General features: G+C 49.2%; 1 protein-coding gene across 2 annotated transcripts in view; it reads left to right on the top strand.

Moving 5' to 3' along the window:
* The first annotated feature begins 293 nt into the window (after window positions 1-293).
* LOC123769451 (uncharacterized) overlaps window positions 294-17,165 on the top strand; it is an 80,020-nt gene continuing 63,148 nt past the window's right edge. For both annotated transcript variants that reach the window (XM_045760559.2, XM_069308811.1), the window contains exon 1: window positions 294-1,071. In XM_045760559.2, coding sequence (XP_045616515.1) covers window positions 975-1,071 — 97 coding nt within the window. In that variant the 5' untranslated portion in view covers window positions 294-974. The remainder of the gene's footprint in view (window positions 1,072-17,165) is intronic.

The raw sequence follows: 17,165 nt of genomic DNA, 5'->3' as shown, positions 1-17,165 counted from the left end.
TCCAACTGGCGCTCAGGAAAAAATAGTTAATAAACTTGACCACTTTTGCCATGATGACAACACTGCTTTTGTATACATAATTTGTACAAAATATATTGCGTATATTTAATCTCTATTCTTATGTTTATACTTTCCAAAATTATAATTTGTATATAAAAGACATATAATCCCGATTCGAGGCCCGAATTACTCCTATAACCTAATTAATAAATTATGGGAGTAGATACAATCATTTCGTACACTTGTTTCGAGCATATAATTTCGACCATGAATTCTCATTTTACAATTTATATGTCGTATCGTGTAACAGATTGTTTATACCGCCATTCAAGTTAGATAAGGTTTTAATATCCGTTAATGAGAACTTTTTTGTTGTACGAAATACTTTATATCTCTCCAAGCAAACTTCAACATCCGAGTTACATTAAATATCAAATAATTACTAAGAATGGGAATCATTGCAGAAGCTTTGTTCGCAACAAATTGATACAAATCGTTATATTCCTGGTTGGACTTAATACAGGTGTATCTTTACCTTTATGTACCTTCATACAGCCGTAAAGCCGTAAAGATTTAAATTTATACAGCCGTAGAGATTTAAATACTAAGCTAAACTGAGTAGCATATGCAGTATTTTATAATCAGTAGCAGAGATATTGGCAAAACATATCAAGATAACCAAAGAACTCTGTTTATATTTGACACGTTATCAACAAGTGGCTATTTAACGAAAGAACGAGATCGCAGTAAAAAACTCTCTCTTCCAACCAATAAGAAACTACGAATAAAGCAAGCTTCCCGTTGATTGGTTCCTGGCGGATGTCACTGCAACAGATCGAAAACAAACACTGCTTTATCTGGACCGATGTCCATGAAAAGTTGGGAGCGTGTGAGGGAGATAAGATGGAGGCGCAGGAGTGTGGCGTTCTGGAGTGCTAGCTGGATGTCATGGCAGATGACAAATCAGACGCGTCATGGGAGATGACAAGTCAGACACCTCCAGTATATGGCCCAGAGACGAGCTAGAGTTTGTCAGTGAGTTTCCTCTGGGTCCTCAACGCCAGCCCCAGGGTAAGTCCATACTCGGGGCACGTCCCCCTGTCATCTGATGCCACTGTTCACCTGCCAGTAAACAGGTACCTGGGAGTTAGGCAGCTGTTGTGGGTTGCATCTTGTTGAAGGTCAGTCATTGGCCTAGAGGGACCTGGACAAGCCTAACTGGCTTCCAAAAATTGTACTTGGAATCCCTCTAATTATTTTTTAAAGAAAATATTGTATTACTGTATTCCATTCTCTACCACTATTCACAAAAATTTGAGGATTTAATAATTCACTGTGTCGGGGGACAGGCAGACAGAATGTATATATATACATTAGGCTTATTTTGAGATTCCCCCCCTCCCACCTCCCTCCCCAGGGTCGAATAACTAACCCTTCCCTGGATGCAACCCCACAGCAAGCTGACTTAACTCCTGGGTACCTACTTACTGCTAGATAAATAGGGGCATTAGGTGGTAGGAAATATATCCAACCATTTCTGTATGTATTTCCATTCCTAACTTTTCTTATGTTGGATCCATTGGCTGCAGGTTTCAAGAAGTGCTTCTTATTAAGAGATAGGGGGGGGGAGGTTAAAGATTTGCTATCCGGGAGCAGGAATTGTTGATATTGTTAACAACATGAATGATATTATGGCTGGAAATGGGAACAAACCCATTATATGTATCGGTACAGGTAGAAATGATGTTGGACGAGTTAGAAGTGAGGAAATGATACAGAGGCTTAAGACAGCCATACAATTAGTTAGGAGCAAGGGAGGAATCCCGCTCAAATGTGACATTCTTCCAAGAAAGGAAGTGGGAAATGAATGGTTGTCGAGGGCACTTCGTGTTAATTGCCGACTTGACAAACATTGCAAATCAAATGCAATATCATTTGTAGATAACTGGGAATACTTCTATGGAAGAAATGACATGTATACTCGGGATGGGGTGCATCTTTCTAAGGCTGGGGTTGTTGTTATGGCCAACTCGGAACCAGTGGTGGGAGGGTTATGTTTGGGTTTAAACTGTTAGTAGATAGTGGTATGGGAATTAATATGGATTAATTTATTTAACATTATTTATATGGAGAAAGTTAGTTTAGCTCATTTATTATGTACCCCATACCCATCTTGTGGGTGATAGTGGAAAGGGTTACAGAGGCACATAATGGGCTCAGGGACTGAACCCCACAATTCATTTAGCTAAGCAAGTTACGATCTTGATGAGCTAGTTACAAAATTCAGTATAAGTCGTCACATCAACAATGGGTTCAAAATCGACCACAAGTACAGTTTCTAAATTAAGCAACTGACATATGTGGAGAGCTAGTGTCACAATTGATATGTTTGTCCTGCACACCGCCCCCCATCCAGTGGGCAGCGGTGGATAGGTTACAATCACTCTTAGTTACTACCTACAGTTAGCAAACTGGGGATATTTGGCTAAAATTTCTGGTAGCAGATCATTTTGAATGAAATATTGACACATCATTTATACATTGGTTATAGAATTGTCTCTGAATTCACGTATCTTTTCGCACTCCATCACATAGTGATGGAGGGTGTGCGAATAATTTTGTTGACACAGTTTACATTTGGTCAGGTCTACATCGGCAGATAATGAGAATTCCTAGAGATACTTGTAACTGAGTCTAAGTCGAGCAGTAGTAACATCTAGAAGTCTGCTGATTTTATTGGATGAACCATAGATGTGTGGCTCCTCTTGCATGATAGTATGATGATAGATGGAATTACTGGTGTCGATTTCACTTTGCCTCAAATCTACAAGATCTTGTTGAAGTTCTCGGTGTACTGCTGCTCTCAGATTGCTCATTGACAATCCAAGGTTACACTCAACGTCTCCTTTAAAGGCAGATTCTTTGGCTAACTTATCAGCTCTATCATGCATTTGGAGGCCAACATGAGATGGAGACCACATGAAATGGACTCTGTTACCATCCTTAATAATTTTGTTATGGAGAAAGGAAGTAATAAAAGTACTGTAGGTGTTTGTAGGGAAAACAAATTAGCAAAATGAACAGGAAAAGAGAAGGGCATCAAAATAATAATACACTTAGGGTATATTATACGAACAGTGGGAGTCTAAGAAACAAAATAAAAGATCTAAATGCTCTTGTTTGCACAAAAACAATAGATATTATTGCCCTTGCTAAAACATGGATGAATGTAGAAAACGTATCTATTTGCTGAATATCAAATAAACGGATTTAAACTACAGTATTTCACACAGATATATTAGACGAGGAGGGGAAGTAGCCATATATGTTAGGGAAAATTTGAAATGTAGTCTCAAAGAGGGAATCAAAACTGAGCCACACACAGTAACTATTTGGATAGAATTAAACGAAAAAGCTAGAAATCTTATAACAGGAATTACAGGACACCAAACTTATTTATTTAAAATATTAAATATTTACACATATTTAATAGGCCACATATTTAACAGAATGGAAGTAAAGCATCTATGGGATGAAATATCTTGAGCATCTAGGTCAAACAGTATTTGTGTCATGGGTGACTTTAATTTTAGTGGAATAAACAAATCCACAAAGGCCGTGATGAGGATTCGAACCTGCGTTTGAGAGCATCCCAGATGCTGCCTTAATCTGCCTGCTTTGTTCATTTGATGCGTCATGCTATTGTGATTTCTGTGTGTAAGTTTAGTGGAATAAACTGGATTAACAAAACCAGGAATAATGAAGCAGAAGATTTTCTAGAATTAATTGTTGACTGCTTTCTCAAGCAACACATTAATTAAGGAGCCAACGCAGGAAAATAATATTTTAGACTTAGTGTTAACTAACAGGGAACACAAATAAATGACATCGAAATAGGGAGTGAGCTCGGGAACAGTGATCACAAAGAAATCAGATTTAGTATGGAATGGAATAGATTTATAGGAGAAAATTTTGTTAAAGTGCCAGGTTTTTGAAAAGCTGATTTTAATGGCCTAAGAAATTTTTTGGTTGAAATAGATTGGAAAGCCCTGGGCATTGGTGGGGGGGGGGCGGGCGGTCTTGGAGTGAGATGTGAACCCAACGATGGGTGATGTAAAAAGGGATTTCGATGTTGACTCAAAATATAACTTACTTAAAAGTATTTTAAGTGAAGCACAGGAACTTAGTATACCATACAAATTGAATAGATCGAATAGTAATGACCAACTGGATAACAAAGGATCTGAAGAACCTTATTGGTAAAAAGAGAGTTTGGTACAAAAGGATTTGTAATGGGGAAGTTAGTTTAGAACAAGAATTCATCCAACTGGTTAGAAATGTTAAAAAAAAAGAGATAAGGAGGGCAAAAAGAAACTATGAAGTTCGCATAGTAGGGCAAGCAAGGACAAATCCTAAAGTTTTTTTCAGTTATATCAAACAAAGATTAGGGAAATGATAGGTCCTTTAAAAACTGAGACAGGTTATATAACTGATAATGAAAAAGAGATATATAGTATTTTTAATAAATGTATTTTTATTTATTTTTATTTATTTATATATACACACAAGAGTTCTTACATTCTTGTACAGCTGCTAGTACGCATAGCATTTCAGGCAGGTCTTTAACCCTTAAATGGCACCTGGCTATTTAGCATGTGTCACCCACAGGCGCATACCAAAAAAAAAAAAAAAAAAAAAAAAAAAAATTCTTCTAAACCTGTTAACTTGTGTTCACTGATCATGGGAAAAAGAATAAAAAAATTGTAAGTGGCATATATTGCCCGCTATAGGGTGGGGAAGTCTGGCAAAAAACAGGTGCTGACTCAGCATGCATCCCAGACGGTCTGTTGCTCGCCAGCTGTCAGGCCGGAGTTGCCACAAAGAGATAATTACCTAATTATTTCAATGTCTGTGATTGATTTTTCGTAGTTTTTTTGCTGTAATATTATTCAATAGTGTGTAGTGTGATATATTTATACAGTGGTACCTCGACATACGATTGCCCCTACTTACGATAATTTCGAGTTACGATGTAAATTTCATCGAAAAATGCAACTCGACATCCGATGGTGTCGTTGACTTCCGATATTTGTTGGTACACATTTGGGTCGACCGAGCGCGTGGTACCCAGTCACGCGGCCGACCTGCCTCAGTTTACTACAGCTGCCCACTTAGTGACGATCGCGCCTATAAGAAATTCCGCTTTTGTGGTGATTTTTTGCATTTTGAACATTAAAGTAATTATTATATATCACGCCATGAGTCCCAGGAAAGTCAGTGGTAAGGCTCAACATATGAAAACCCATGTAAGGATGACCATAGAGCAGAAATAAGAGTACAGAATGTCCCTTCCTCAACAATTAAGAAAATGTGTGCAGCATGGGAAGAATTTCAAACCTTTGCTGAAACGACTCGCCCAAATCAAGCTGCAGTAGGTCATTGCCTTAACCTATTCGATGACACTGTGATGCATTATTACAGACAAATGTTAAAATGAAGGGAAAAACAAATGTCTCTTGACAAATTTGTAGTGAGACAAACAAGCACTGAACCACAACCAGGTCCTAGTGGTATTCAGGCAAAACATAGGAGAGAGAGTACCCCAGAGAAAACATCACTACCTGATGTGATAATGGAAGGGGACTCCTCTTCCAAACAGGAACAACTCTCTTCCTCCCCCCTCATATGGTGTGCATATTGTTGATTCAATTATGTTCATCAAATAGTGAACAAATACTTTGTCGGTTATTACACTATATACACAGGTTATATATAAGTATCTGCATGTTTTGTGCACCATAACGAACCACTAAGTTGCTATTATGAGTCAAAATGTAACGAGGAGTGACCGCCACACACCAGCCAGTCACTCCCTCAACACCTCACTCGCCCACATTCTCCTCCCACCATACTGTTTTTGCTTTTATTCACTATATACAGACGTTATATATAAGCACTAGTATCTACATTCGTGTTCACCATAACGAACCACTAAGTTGGTATGCTGAGTGGCAGTGGCAGCCCGCCACTGGCTGCTACTTCCTCCCTCCCTCAAGTCACCTGACTCACCCACATTCTCCTCCCACAATACTGTTTTTGCTTTTATTCACTATATCAGACGTTATATATAAGTATCTACATTCGTGTTCACCATAACGAACCACTAAGTTGGTATGCTGAGTGGCAGTGACAGTGGCAGCCAGTGGCAGCCCGCCACTGGCTGTCACTCCCTCCCTCCCTCACCTCACCTGACTTGCCACCATTCTCCTCCCACCATACTGTTTTTGCTTTTATATACAGACGTTATATATAAGTATTTACATGTTTTGTTCACCATAACTGTACATCTAAGCTTGTATGGTGAGTAAAGGCACAAAGATGTAGCTACTCACACAGTCAGCTGGTGGCGGCCGCCCTCAAGGCCAGACGCACTAATATTTCTCCTCCAACAATACTGTTTGTGGTGTTATTACGCTATATACACACACATTATGTATAAGTATCTACCTGTTTTATTCACCATACTTGTACAAGTAAACTGGTATGGTGCCCAAAGACCATAGTGGTCACCAGCAAACAACATGATAAGTCGTGCAGACGACGCACCTCCCTCACCAAAATGGCGGCTCCCAACCTATTCTTATTGCTGTTTATGCCCTCTATGCACATGTTATATATAAGTATCTACATTTGTGTTCACCATAGAGAACCACTAAGCTGGTATGGTGAGTGCAGTCAATAAAAGGTGGCCACACACAGTCAGAAGACAACGCCACCACCCTCCCTCCCATAGCATTACTCCTCCCTACATGGAGCACAGCGCTAAATATCACCACAATCCTGCTATTATCAGAACCCTGGTCAGTTTTATCACAGTCAGGGGGCTTCTGTAATAATATCATTGCTAAATAATAACAAGAACATGTATATTATGGCATTTTTAGGCGATGCTGTGGTCACAAGCTGAACAGCAGTGTTGTGAGCTCATGCTGCGTGTGTCGGGCTTGGTTGCTTACTCAATACTGAGGCCCCTCACACCCGGGAATTTGGCCCATGATTTTTAAAAAAATGGCGTCTGTTTACAAGAGCCCTGGTGAAGGTGTGGTGAACCCCCTGTATCCGCGGGCCGTTTAAATTTGGCATGGTACTCAAAAACATCATATGATGCCGAGCGCAATTTACTGCAAGTTACTCAATGTATCATATGATACATTGAGTAACTTGCCTAACGTTTGTAGGCGTTTTTCAACCTGTGTCCTGTGATGTGCTTCTTTGTCTCGGTCTATTGCAGTTGTTCGTACCCCTTGGTTCTGGTACTGTTCTGGCGGCAACCCTTCCGCCTTCTTTGGTTTCCTAGCTTGCCCTGCCGTTTTTTTTTTTGGGGGGGGGGGGGATCTTGCGATGTCTCGTGTTGGACCCGTCGTTTCTGAACTCCTGGCGGGCTTGCATGCTTTGGGGAGTTTTTCTGTTCGGCAGACGTTCCATCTCCTTGTGCCGCCTGGGTTTCGGTGGTCGCTCCCGAGATCTTCCCGCGGCTTTGCCTTTTCCTGGGCTCGGAGGGGCCTTGTCGGGGCTGCTTATGTTCTGCCTCGCGGTCTCGCCTCCGGTTGGTGGTCGGGTGGCTTCGTGGTAGGTGTCCCACCTGCGTGCTTCTCTTGGCGGCAGTATGGGGTATTTTGGCGGTCCTTCCTTTTCCTGTCCCTTCTTAGGTGGTTACTCTTGTTAGCTTGGTTTACTCTCGGCTTGGTTTTCTGATGGGGGTTGGGGGCCGTCGTCTTGCCACATACTGTCGCCTCTTTTCGTGCGGCGCTGGTGGAGCCGCTTCAGCTTGCTTTCGGTCTTGGTGTTGCTTCTGCACCGTTAGTAAGCTGTCTTGTGCGTCGTTTCACCTCCGGCCTGTTCGTGCGCCGCTTGCACCATCCTGGTCACTGGTCAGCGTGCTCTGTCTTCTCCTCGGTTGGTAGTGCCCCTTCGGTTCCGGTGTGTTTTTTCGTCGGCTCTTTCCTTTTGGTCTTTGCCTCTGGGGGTCGAGTCGCTGAGTTTTCTTGCTCCTTCGGTTTTAGCGTTTTGGTTGTTCGGTGGCAGCAGTCTCCATCTTTTCTGGCGCGGGGTGGGGCTGCTGCGTTCTGGAGGGGTCCAGGGTTTGTTGGTGCTTCGTTGGTCAGGCCGGGGGGGTGTCGTTTTTTGTCTTCAGTGGCGGCCCTCCGCTGTTGTTTGCGTGCCACGGCATTTGGGTCCGGAGCGCGTTTTGCGTTGATCCGGTTCTGTTCTTCCCGGTTCATGGGTGATGGTGTCCCAGGTGGTCAGCCGTGTTCTTGCGGCTAAGCTGCCTATGTTCTTCCCTCATGCCTGTGGCGTTCGTGGCTTCGCTGCTCTCGCTGCCGTCTGGGCGACGTGGCCTTGCGGTCTTTTGGGCATGGATTTTTGGTGTTCGTGCAGGGGCCTTGCTGCTCGTTGTTGTTGTGTTGTTCCCGGGACTTTTCGGGGCTGTGGCGCCTTGGATTGGCTTTTGCTGCTGGATGTCTTGCCTCCGTGGGGGGTGCGTGGTGTCCGCCTCCCGGTTCTGTCCCTTTGACCTTCCTCTGTGGGTAGTTAGCTCCGGGGAGGCGACGGGCTCCCCCCAGAAAACCAGCGTTGAATGTAATGAAACGCCATTTTCTGGGTGAGACCCGGAGGCTCCCCGGCAACTCTCCCTCCCTCCGGTCGGCAGTTTTTCGCGTGTTTTGACATCCAGCCTCAGAACTGATGGGTGGATAGCCGGCGTGGGAGGTCTGGGGCTCCCCCTTCCCCCTCCCGGGGAGGGGGGAGCTGCGTAGACAGCGGCGCGGTGACGTATGACGTCATACTAGTTTCCTTGTTTTCTGTTGAAGAGTTTTATCCACTAGTTCGGCTTTAGGTAGCAATTTTCACCAGAATAGGGGGTTTGTTTTGGAATGCTTACCTTTCTGGATGCTTGACCCGGTCGATGGCAGACATAGAATACTTCCAACCACACGGGGGTTTCTATAGGCCATTGCTCCCCTTGCCTCTCTGAGGTTCTGGCCGTGGTCCCCGGTAGGCCCTAGAACTCCATACACATGACTGATGCCAAAGTCTGACATTAGCATATCAGCCGGTAAAGCTCCGGGGAGCCTCCGGGTCTCACCCAGAAAATGGCGTTTCATTACATTCAACGCTGTTTTTTTGTCTATATCCGGTATGAGAATAAGGAAAAGCAGTGGTGCAAGGACTACCTTGAGGTACAGAACTTTTCACTTCCTTTGAACTCGATTTTATTTGGTTGACTGTTACTCTTTGTGTTCTATTCGACAGGAAATTGAGTATCCAGCGTCCTACTTTACCAGTTATTCCCATTGTCCTCATTTTGTGTGCTATCACTCCTTGGTCACATTTGTTGAATGCCTTTGCAAAGTTTGTGTATACAACATGTGCATTTTGCTTTTCTTCTAAAGCTTCTGTGATTTTGTCATAGTGGTTGAGTAACTGTGACAGACAGGATCTTCCAGCTCTAAATTCATGTTGTTCTGGGTTGTGTAGCTCATTATTTACCATAAAACTAGAAATTTGATTCCTAATCACTTTCAAAAACTTTTATTATGTGTGATGTTAGTGCAATTGGTCTATAATTTTTTGCCAAGGCTTTACTACCCTCACTGTGCAGAGGAGCTATATCAGCACCATCACTCCACACTAGTACACCTGGTGTCTTGCGAGATGCAGGGGACGCAACAGGGGCACCACGGCGAGGAAGCGATGCACCCTGTGGACCAGGAGCTGAGGCCCGTCTACACACAGTATGGCTGCTACGTGCACGTGAACATGAGACTCTTGGTGCCTCATGTTGTTCCATGCGGTGGTGCTTGGCTGGGCGAGACGCTGCTGACGCGACAAATTCTCGCCCAGTAACACCACTGGTACTGGCATCAGGCTCGGTAACACTATGTTCTGATTCCACTTCACTAAAACCAGAAAAAGAGTCACCTTCCTCTGACTCGTCACCGAAAATATCCTCAGACTCTAAATAAGCACAGGAACTGTGTGGTCGAGGGTGAATTGGAGTAGACACTGGGCGAGGTGGCATGGGTGAGCGTATAGGCCTCGCCATGGGAGGGGGCTGTATCTCATTTTCACTGTCCATGCTATCATCATCGGTCACTTGTGTGTAGTCTCTATCAATGTCAGAGTCATCAAAATCACTTTCCTCACCATCAGAAAATAATTCACTGGTTATTTGCTCTTGGGTGAGTGATTGCGTGGGGTGTGCCCGGGAAGCATTCAGCCGTGCGCTCGACATGGTGGCTGCTGGGTAACTGAGGCCTCCCACGCGATGGTAGCGTGAGCTGGATTTTTTTTCAAAATGGCGGCTGTTTACTATAGCCCCTGGGCAGTGTATGAAGACCTCTATACCCTGTGGGCCTTTCAAATCTTGCGCGGTACTCCAAAACATCATATGATGTGGAGCGCAAGTTACTGCAAGTCACTCAACACATCGTATGATGTGTTGTGCAACTAAAGAGTTAAAGTATAAATTGCGTTGAAAAAAAAATTAAAAGATAAAAAGGAGGGGAACATGGTAGAAAATAGCCAATATACAAGTTGGTCAACTAACAGCATTGTTTAAAAATAGTAAGACATGGATTGACATTTAGGGGTAAGGTAGGTTACATGGAGTTAATTAGGTAGTACTTGTTTTCATCTTAAACTGGTTAAGTAGCTCTGGGGAGCCAACGGGGCTCCCCTCAGAAAACCAGCATTGAATGTGATGAAATGCCATTTTCTGGGCAAATTCGGGAGGCTCCCCAGCATCCCTCCTTCCCTCCGATCGGCGGTGTTTTTTGCGTATTTTGACATCCAGCCTAAGAACTGCCGATTGGATCGCCGGCGCGGAGGGCCTGGGGCTCCCCCTTTCCCCTCCTGGGGAGGGGGGGTTGCGCAGACAGCGGCGTGGCGACATGATGACGTCATGCTAATTTACTAATTTTGTTTGGGGAGTTATGTCCATTCGTTCAGCTTCGGTAGCAATATTTTCAACGGAATAGGGGTTTGTTTTGGGATGCCTACCTTTCTGGGTGCCTATCCCAGTCGATGGCAGACATAGAATGCTCCCAACCACAAGGGGGTTTCTATAGGCCATTGCTCCTAGTGCCTCTCTGAGGGGGCCAGGTTCTGGCTCGTGGTCCCCGGTAGGCAAGAACTCCATTCACTTTGATGTCAGAAAGTTGTACATATCCATTCAGCCTGGATAGCTCCGGGGATCCTCCGGGACTCACCCAGAAAATAGCATTTCATTACATTCAACGCTGGTTTTCTGGGGGGAGCCCCGTCGGCTCCCCGGAGCTATCCCAGGCTGATATGCTAATGTCAGACTTTGGCATCAGTCATGTGTATGGAGTTCTTAGGCCTACCGGGGACCACGGCCAGAACCGGGCCCCCTCAGAGAGGCAAGGGGAGCAATGACCTATAGAAGCCCCCGTGTGGTTGGAAGCATTCTATGTCTGCCATCGACCGAAACAGGCACCCAGAAAGGTAAGCGCCCCAAAACAAACCCCTATTCTGGTTAAAATTGCTACCAAAAACCGAACTAGTGGATAGAACTCCCCAACCGAAAACAAGCAAACTAGTGTGACGTCACACACCTCCGCGCCGCTGTCTGCGCAGCTCCCCCCTCCCCGGGAGGGGGAAGGGGGAGCCCCAGACCCCCCGCACCGGCTACCCACACTTCAGTTCTTGAGGCTGATGCTATAGGCGATGGTCATGTGCTCTGGCTCGGGTGTCGCTACTGCACTGTGCTTTGCGTGTGGTGTTGGTTTTGTGGGTGCGAGAGCCAGGAGTTATCTTCAGTACTCGGGCTGCATGTGCCTAGGGCTGCCTTCCCTAGGTGCCCTGTAAGTACTGCCCTTGGGGCTTGGGGCCAACTTCCACAGGCTCCTCGGGGTCTGCCTCTGCTGGTCCGTTTTACCTTTCGGTTTTTCGGCTGCCTGTTGGGCTCTTGGGTGTTCTGTTCTCCCTTGTTACCGGCGGGTAAGAGGCAGTTTGCACTGGTAGTTTGCGCAGGGTGCTGCTCAGTTTGTATTTCCCGACATCGCGACTGGCTCTGTTCCTTGGGGTTCGCTGTCCTCTTGCGGGGTTTTGTTTTTCTTTTTGTTTTTGCCTGGTGGGGGGTTCTGTCATTTTATTCAGTTTGTTTTTGCCCTTCCACTGTTCTCCTCGGTGGCGCCCCCTGCTAGGTCCCCGTGAGTGTACACGTCCCTGGGGTTCAGCTTTAGAAGTTTGCTTGGTAGTTTTGGGCGCCGGTTTGCAGCACCCTGCCTGGGACTACCTGAGCGCGAGTCCTTTTAAAGTAAACGCTCAGGACCCTGGGAATCCCCTAGGGGGCGCGTGGGTCCGGTGGATGTGACCCCGGAGTCCCCACTCGCTGTGTGCGAGTTTGTGGGTTGCTCGGTCCCCTTGTCTCAGGGTGACCCTCATTGTTTTTGCCTCTGCCACGCTGCCTGTTGGGTCGGTGATACTTTCGACCCTGAGTCCTGTGAGTGTTGCTGCTTGCTTGTGACTCAATTTACCCAATCCTCTGATGATTCTATTCGGGTACAGGCGGCGCGTGTGTTGCAGTCTAGGTTTCGTCTGTTGCAACGCGCTCGGTTGGTTGCTCCCCCGGATGCCCCGGGGCTGCCCCGCTTTGCTTTTCGAGACCTAAACTTGGGGGTGGGGGTCGCTTCGATCCTGGTTCAGTCCGCACCTCCTCGTCCTTCCTCTTCTGTTCGTTCTGGTCCCCCCCCCCTGCTTTCGGCCCCGAAGCGTCTGAGGGTTTCGGGGTCGGAGCAGGGGTTACTTGATCTCGAGACTCGGGCAGCTTCGGGGGGTGCCCCTTCCGGGGGGGCGGCAGAGGCATTCGAGTCTTGTCTCCCGGCCGAAGCTTCAGGGTCTGACCAGTGGGCCCCCCTTCCTCCAGCTTTTCCGGCTGCTCCTTCCTTGTCTTGTGGGGTCGGGGCTTGGGGAGAGGACTCGGCCTCGGGTCCTGTGGTGAAGGACCTCGAGGCTGGGGAGGGGCTGACTTGGGGGCCTTGGGCCCCGCTGGACCCCGCCTGGGTTTTTCTTCCCTCTGAGCAGGGCTTATTGTTACAAGGAGTGGGGTTTTCTTTTCCCCCCTCTGCGTACGAGTTGGATTTGGTGTCGTCCCCTCCCCGGGTTCGGTTCTGTGTTCCCCCGGGTACGTCGGTTCCGTCCTTCCGGAGGTTTTCGGCTTATCGCATCCAACCTGGTGTGGTGCGAGCGGCCTTTGCAGCTTACCTCCTGCGTGACCCGGATTATGCCTCGGATATGGATCCGTCCACGTTCAGGTTTGGGACTTCGTTCCCTTTCTGGCTCCGTTACGAGGTTCCGGAGTCGTCCTGGCTAGCAGACTGCCCCTTGTTTGGTCTGGATTCCTGGCATTCCTTCTGTCGTTCCCGCACGCTGGAGTGGCGGGAAGCTTCCACGGTGCTTCAGGTTTTCCTGGGGGGCGAACTTGAGTACCTGAATGAGTGCTTGTTTGCCCCTGCCCTTCCCCGCGATGTGGGCGTTATTCAGCTCCATGTGCAGGTTCCCTCCCTTTCGGCGGCGCTCGTTTCGGAGGACATGCATGCCTGGGGCCTTTTGACTTCGGCCTTGCGGTTCTTTTCCCTCCTGGAGCTGTCTTCGGATTGGCTCGTGGAGGATGTGGGGACGCTTGGGTCTGTCCCGGGGTCCGGCACCTTGTCCTCGGCTGCGCGTTCGTCGGCTGCCTTGTTGAAGCTGTTCACGCCGATTTTGCGGGATGCGGTTTCCCTGTTTTATGCTTCCCGTCTCGCGTGTTGGCAGGCGGTGCTGGGTTCCTCCGTGGAATCTGCTTGGGCTCTGGCTCTTAGGCGTTCTTCACCTTTTTGTCCTCTTCTGTATGAGGAGTCGGCCGTGGCGCAGTTTATTCAGGCTGCATCGGCGGCTTGTCGTCCGATGTCGGATTTGTTGGTTTTCCGGGGGTCCCGGGGTGGGTCTTCCCGGAAAGGTCGTGCCAGGGCTCGGGGTTCCTCTCATCGTGGTAGGCCTCTGGTGTCAGGTTCGGGGTTGGCTCCTCCTGCGGACCCTCCCTCGTCTGGTCGGCGCGGTGTTCGCGCTGTGCGGGGTTCTGGGTCTCGTAAGGGTCGCCGGCCCTTTCGCGGTTTGCCCCCTTGACGGGGCGATGGGGGGGGGCGGCTTGCACTGTTCGCCCGCGCCTGGTCCCACGATTCGTGGGCCTTTCGGGTCGTGTCTCGCGGCCTGCGGTTGCGTTGGGTGGCCTCTCCCCCCCTTTGGGGGGTCGGGGCTGGCAGGGCTGGTTTCTTCCCCTGCGCTCTGTCGAGTCGTCTTGGAGTGGGTACGCTTGGGCATCGTCGAAATGACGACGTCCCTCAGATGGGTTTCCCGTCTGTTTCCGGTTCCGAAACGGGACTGCGCGGACCTGCGGTTCGTTCTGGACTTGTCCCGTCTGAACCCCTGGGTTCATTGCCCCTCCTTTCGAATGACTACGCTGTCTCAGGTTCAGCTCCTCTTGGAGCCGGGAGTTTGGATGGTGTCCCTGGACCTCCGGGACGCTTATTGGCATGTACCGATTCATCCGCGGTTCAGGGACTGGCTCGGTTTTGTTGTGGGGCATCTGAGTTCCCGCTTTCGTTGTCTCCCGTTCGGGTTGAACCTGGCACCTCAAGTGTTCACGCACCTTACACGGGTTGTGGTGGCTCGTTTACGTCTCCTAGGTGTTCGGGTGTTGGCCTACCTCGACGACTGGCTGGTTTGGGCTCCCAGCCAGTCAGCTTGCTTGCTAGCCAGGGATTTGGTTCTTTCCCAGCTCGCCGAGTTCGGGTTCTTGGTGAACTGGAGGAAGTCCCATCTGGTTCCCTCTCAGGTTCGGACTTGGCTGGGTCTCATTTGGGACTCTCGAACTGCCTCCTTGTCTCTCCCTCCGGAGTCTCTCCTGCGGCTGCGGTCCCGCCTTCGTCTGTTTCTGGAGGGCCCTCGGGTCACCCGGCGGTTGCTCGAGGGGCTGTGCGGGAGCCTGAACTTCACGATGGTGGTCTACCCGCCGGGTCGGGTTTGGCTTCGACGGCTGTTCTGGTTCCTTCGGGGTTCCCCCTTCCGCCTCTCTTGCGATCGCAGAGTTCGACCCCGGGGGCCTTGCGTCGGTTGCTGCGTCACCAGCTTCCTCTTCGGGGTTTTCGGGGTTCAGTGCCTTGGCGCCTACCCGAGCCCTCGCTCGATGTGTACACGGATGCGTCGTCTCTCGGCTGGGGTTTTGTGACCAGTGCTCACCAGGCCGGCCAGGGGCGTTGAGATCCGTCCTTCCGTCGAGCTCACAGCACGGTGCGGGAGTTCGCGGCAGTGTGGTTTGCTCTGGGGAGGATTCGGGTGGCCCGCGGATCGACGATTCGGCTCCATTCGGACTGCTCTCCGGTGGTTCATTGCCTGAACCGCGGGGATTCGATGCGGTCCTTGTCTCTTTGGGGTTGGTCGCTTCGGGTGACTCGTCTGCTGAGTTCTCGGGGTTTGGCTCTCCTGGCGGTTCACGTACGGGGCGTGTCCAACGTCTTGGCCGACGCCCTGTCTCGCTTCGTTCCCCTCTCCACGGAGTGGACAGTCGACGACGAGTCCTTCCGTTGGCTTTGCCAGATGTTCGGGCGCCCCGAAGTGGACCTCTTCGCGTCGGCGTGGTCGCGGCGTCTTCCAGTTTATGCGGCGCCCTTCCCCGATCGCGAGGCCGTCGGGGTCGATGCCTTTCGGCTCGACTGGTCGAGGTGGGGGTTCCTGTACCTCTTTCCCCCGGTTCGGCTGTTGCTCCAGGTCCTGACTCGCTTAGAGACTTACCAGGGGAGAGTTGTCCTTCTGGCCCCTTGGTGGCCGGCCCAGCCTTGGTTTCAGGCGCTGGTTGCTCGGTGTCCGAACCCGAGGGTTTTCCCGCGGCTCCGCCTCTTTCAGCAGATCGGGCCAGTCCGTCACGTGGCTGGTTCGATCTTCTCCTCGAGTCTTCGCGTATGTTTTTTTTGACTCGAGTCTATCATCATCTCTATGGTGATCGGGTGGCCTCCTTGTTGGTGTCCCACCTGAGGGCTTCTTCTCGGCGGCAGTATGAAGTTTCCTGGCGGTCCTTCCATTTCTTTTTGCGTCTTCGTCGTGTTAGTTCCTTGTCTGTTCGGGTGGTCTTGTCCTTCCTCTCGTGGTTGTTTCAGGACCGTCATCTTATGCCTAACACTGTCGCTTCGTATCGTGCGGCGCTGGCGGAGCCGCTTCAGCTTGCTTTCGGTAACGATGTTACGTCTGCGCCGTTTCGCAAGCTGTCTCGTGCATTGTTTCACCTCCGGCCTGCTCATGCGTCGCCTGAGCCGTCCTGGTCCTTGGACAGAGTGCTCGCTTTCCTTTCGTCTCCTCGTTTCGTTGTGGCCCCTTCGGTCCAGGATTGTTTTTCCAAGACTCTTTTTTGTTGGCTTTGGCCTCTGGGGGTCGGGTAGGGGAGCTTCATGCTCTCCTCCGGTGCAGGGGTTTCTGCTCTTTTGGTCGTGGTGATTGTTTTGTTCGTTTGCAGCCGTCTCCTTCTTTTCTGGCGAAGAATGAGACTGCTGCGTTCCGGAGGGGTCCTTGGGTGGTTGATGCTTGGTTGGTCAGGCCGGGGGTGCATCATGTTTTGTCCGGTTGCGGCGCTTCGCCTTTATTTGCGCGCCACAGCTTCTGTGTCCGGGGACGCGCTGTGGGTTGATCCGGTTTCCCTTCTTCCCTGTTCGCGGGTTCGGGTCTCTCAGGTCGTCCGCAGGGTTATTAAGTCCAGCCAGCCTGCGGTCTATCGCCGTGCCCATGACGTTCGTAAGTTCGCGGCTCTTGCTGCCGTCTTTGGGAATATGTCTTGGTCTGATATTCGGGCGCGGGGATTTTGGCGGTCGAACAGGGTCCTGGCTGCTCGTTACCTTGTGAATGTCCCTGGGCCTCGTCGGACCTGTGTTGTTTTGGGTCGGTGGTTGCAGTCAGTTGTCTTGGCTTCGAGTTGAGGAGTGAGCGACGACCGCCTCCCGGGTAAGTCCTTCTTTTTTTTTTTTTTTCTGTCTGTGGGTAGTTAGCTCCGGGGAGCCGACGGGGCTCCCCCCAGAAAACCAGCGTTGAATGTAATGAAACGCCATTTTCTGGGTGAG

This window comes from Procambarus clarkii, chromosome 63 (genome assembly GCF_040958095.1).
Source record: "Procambarus clarkii isolate CNS0578487 chromosome 63, FALCON_Pclarkii_2.0, whole genome shotgun sequence".
NCBI lineage: Eukaryota > Metazoa > Arthropoda > Malacostraca > Decapoda > Cambaridae > Procambarus > Procambarus clarkii.
The sequence above is the reverse complement of the archived record's forward strand: the minus strand, read 5'-3'. Positions and strand labels throughout refer to the sequence as shown.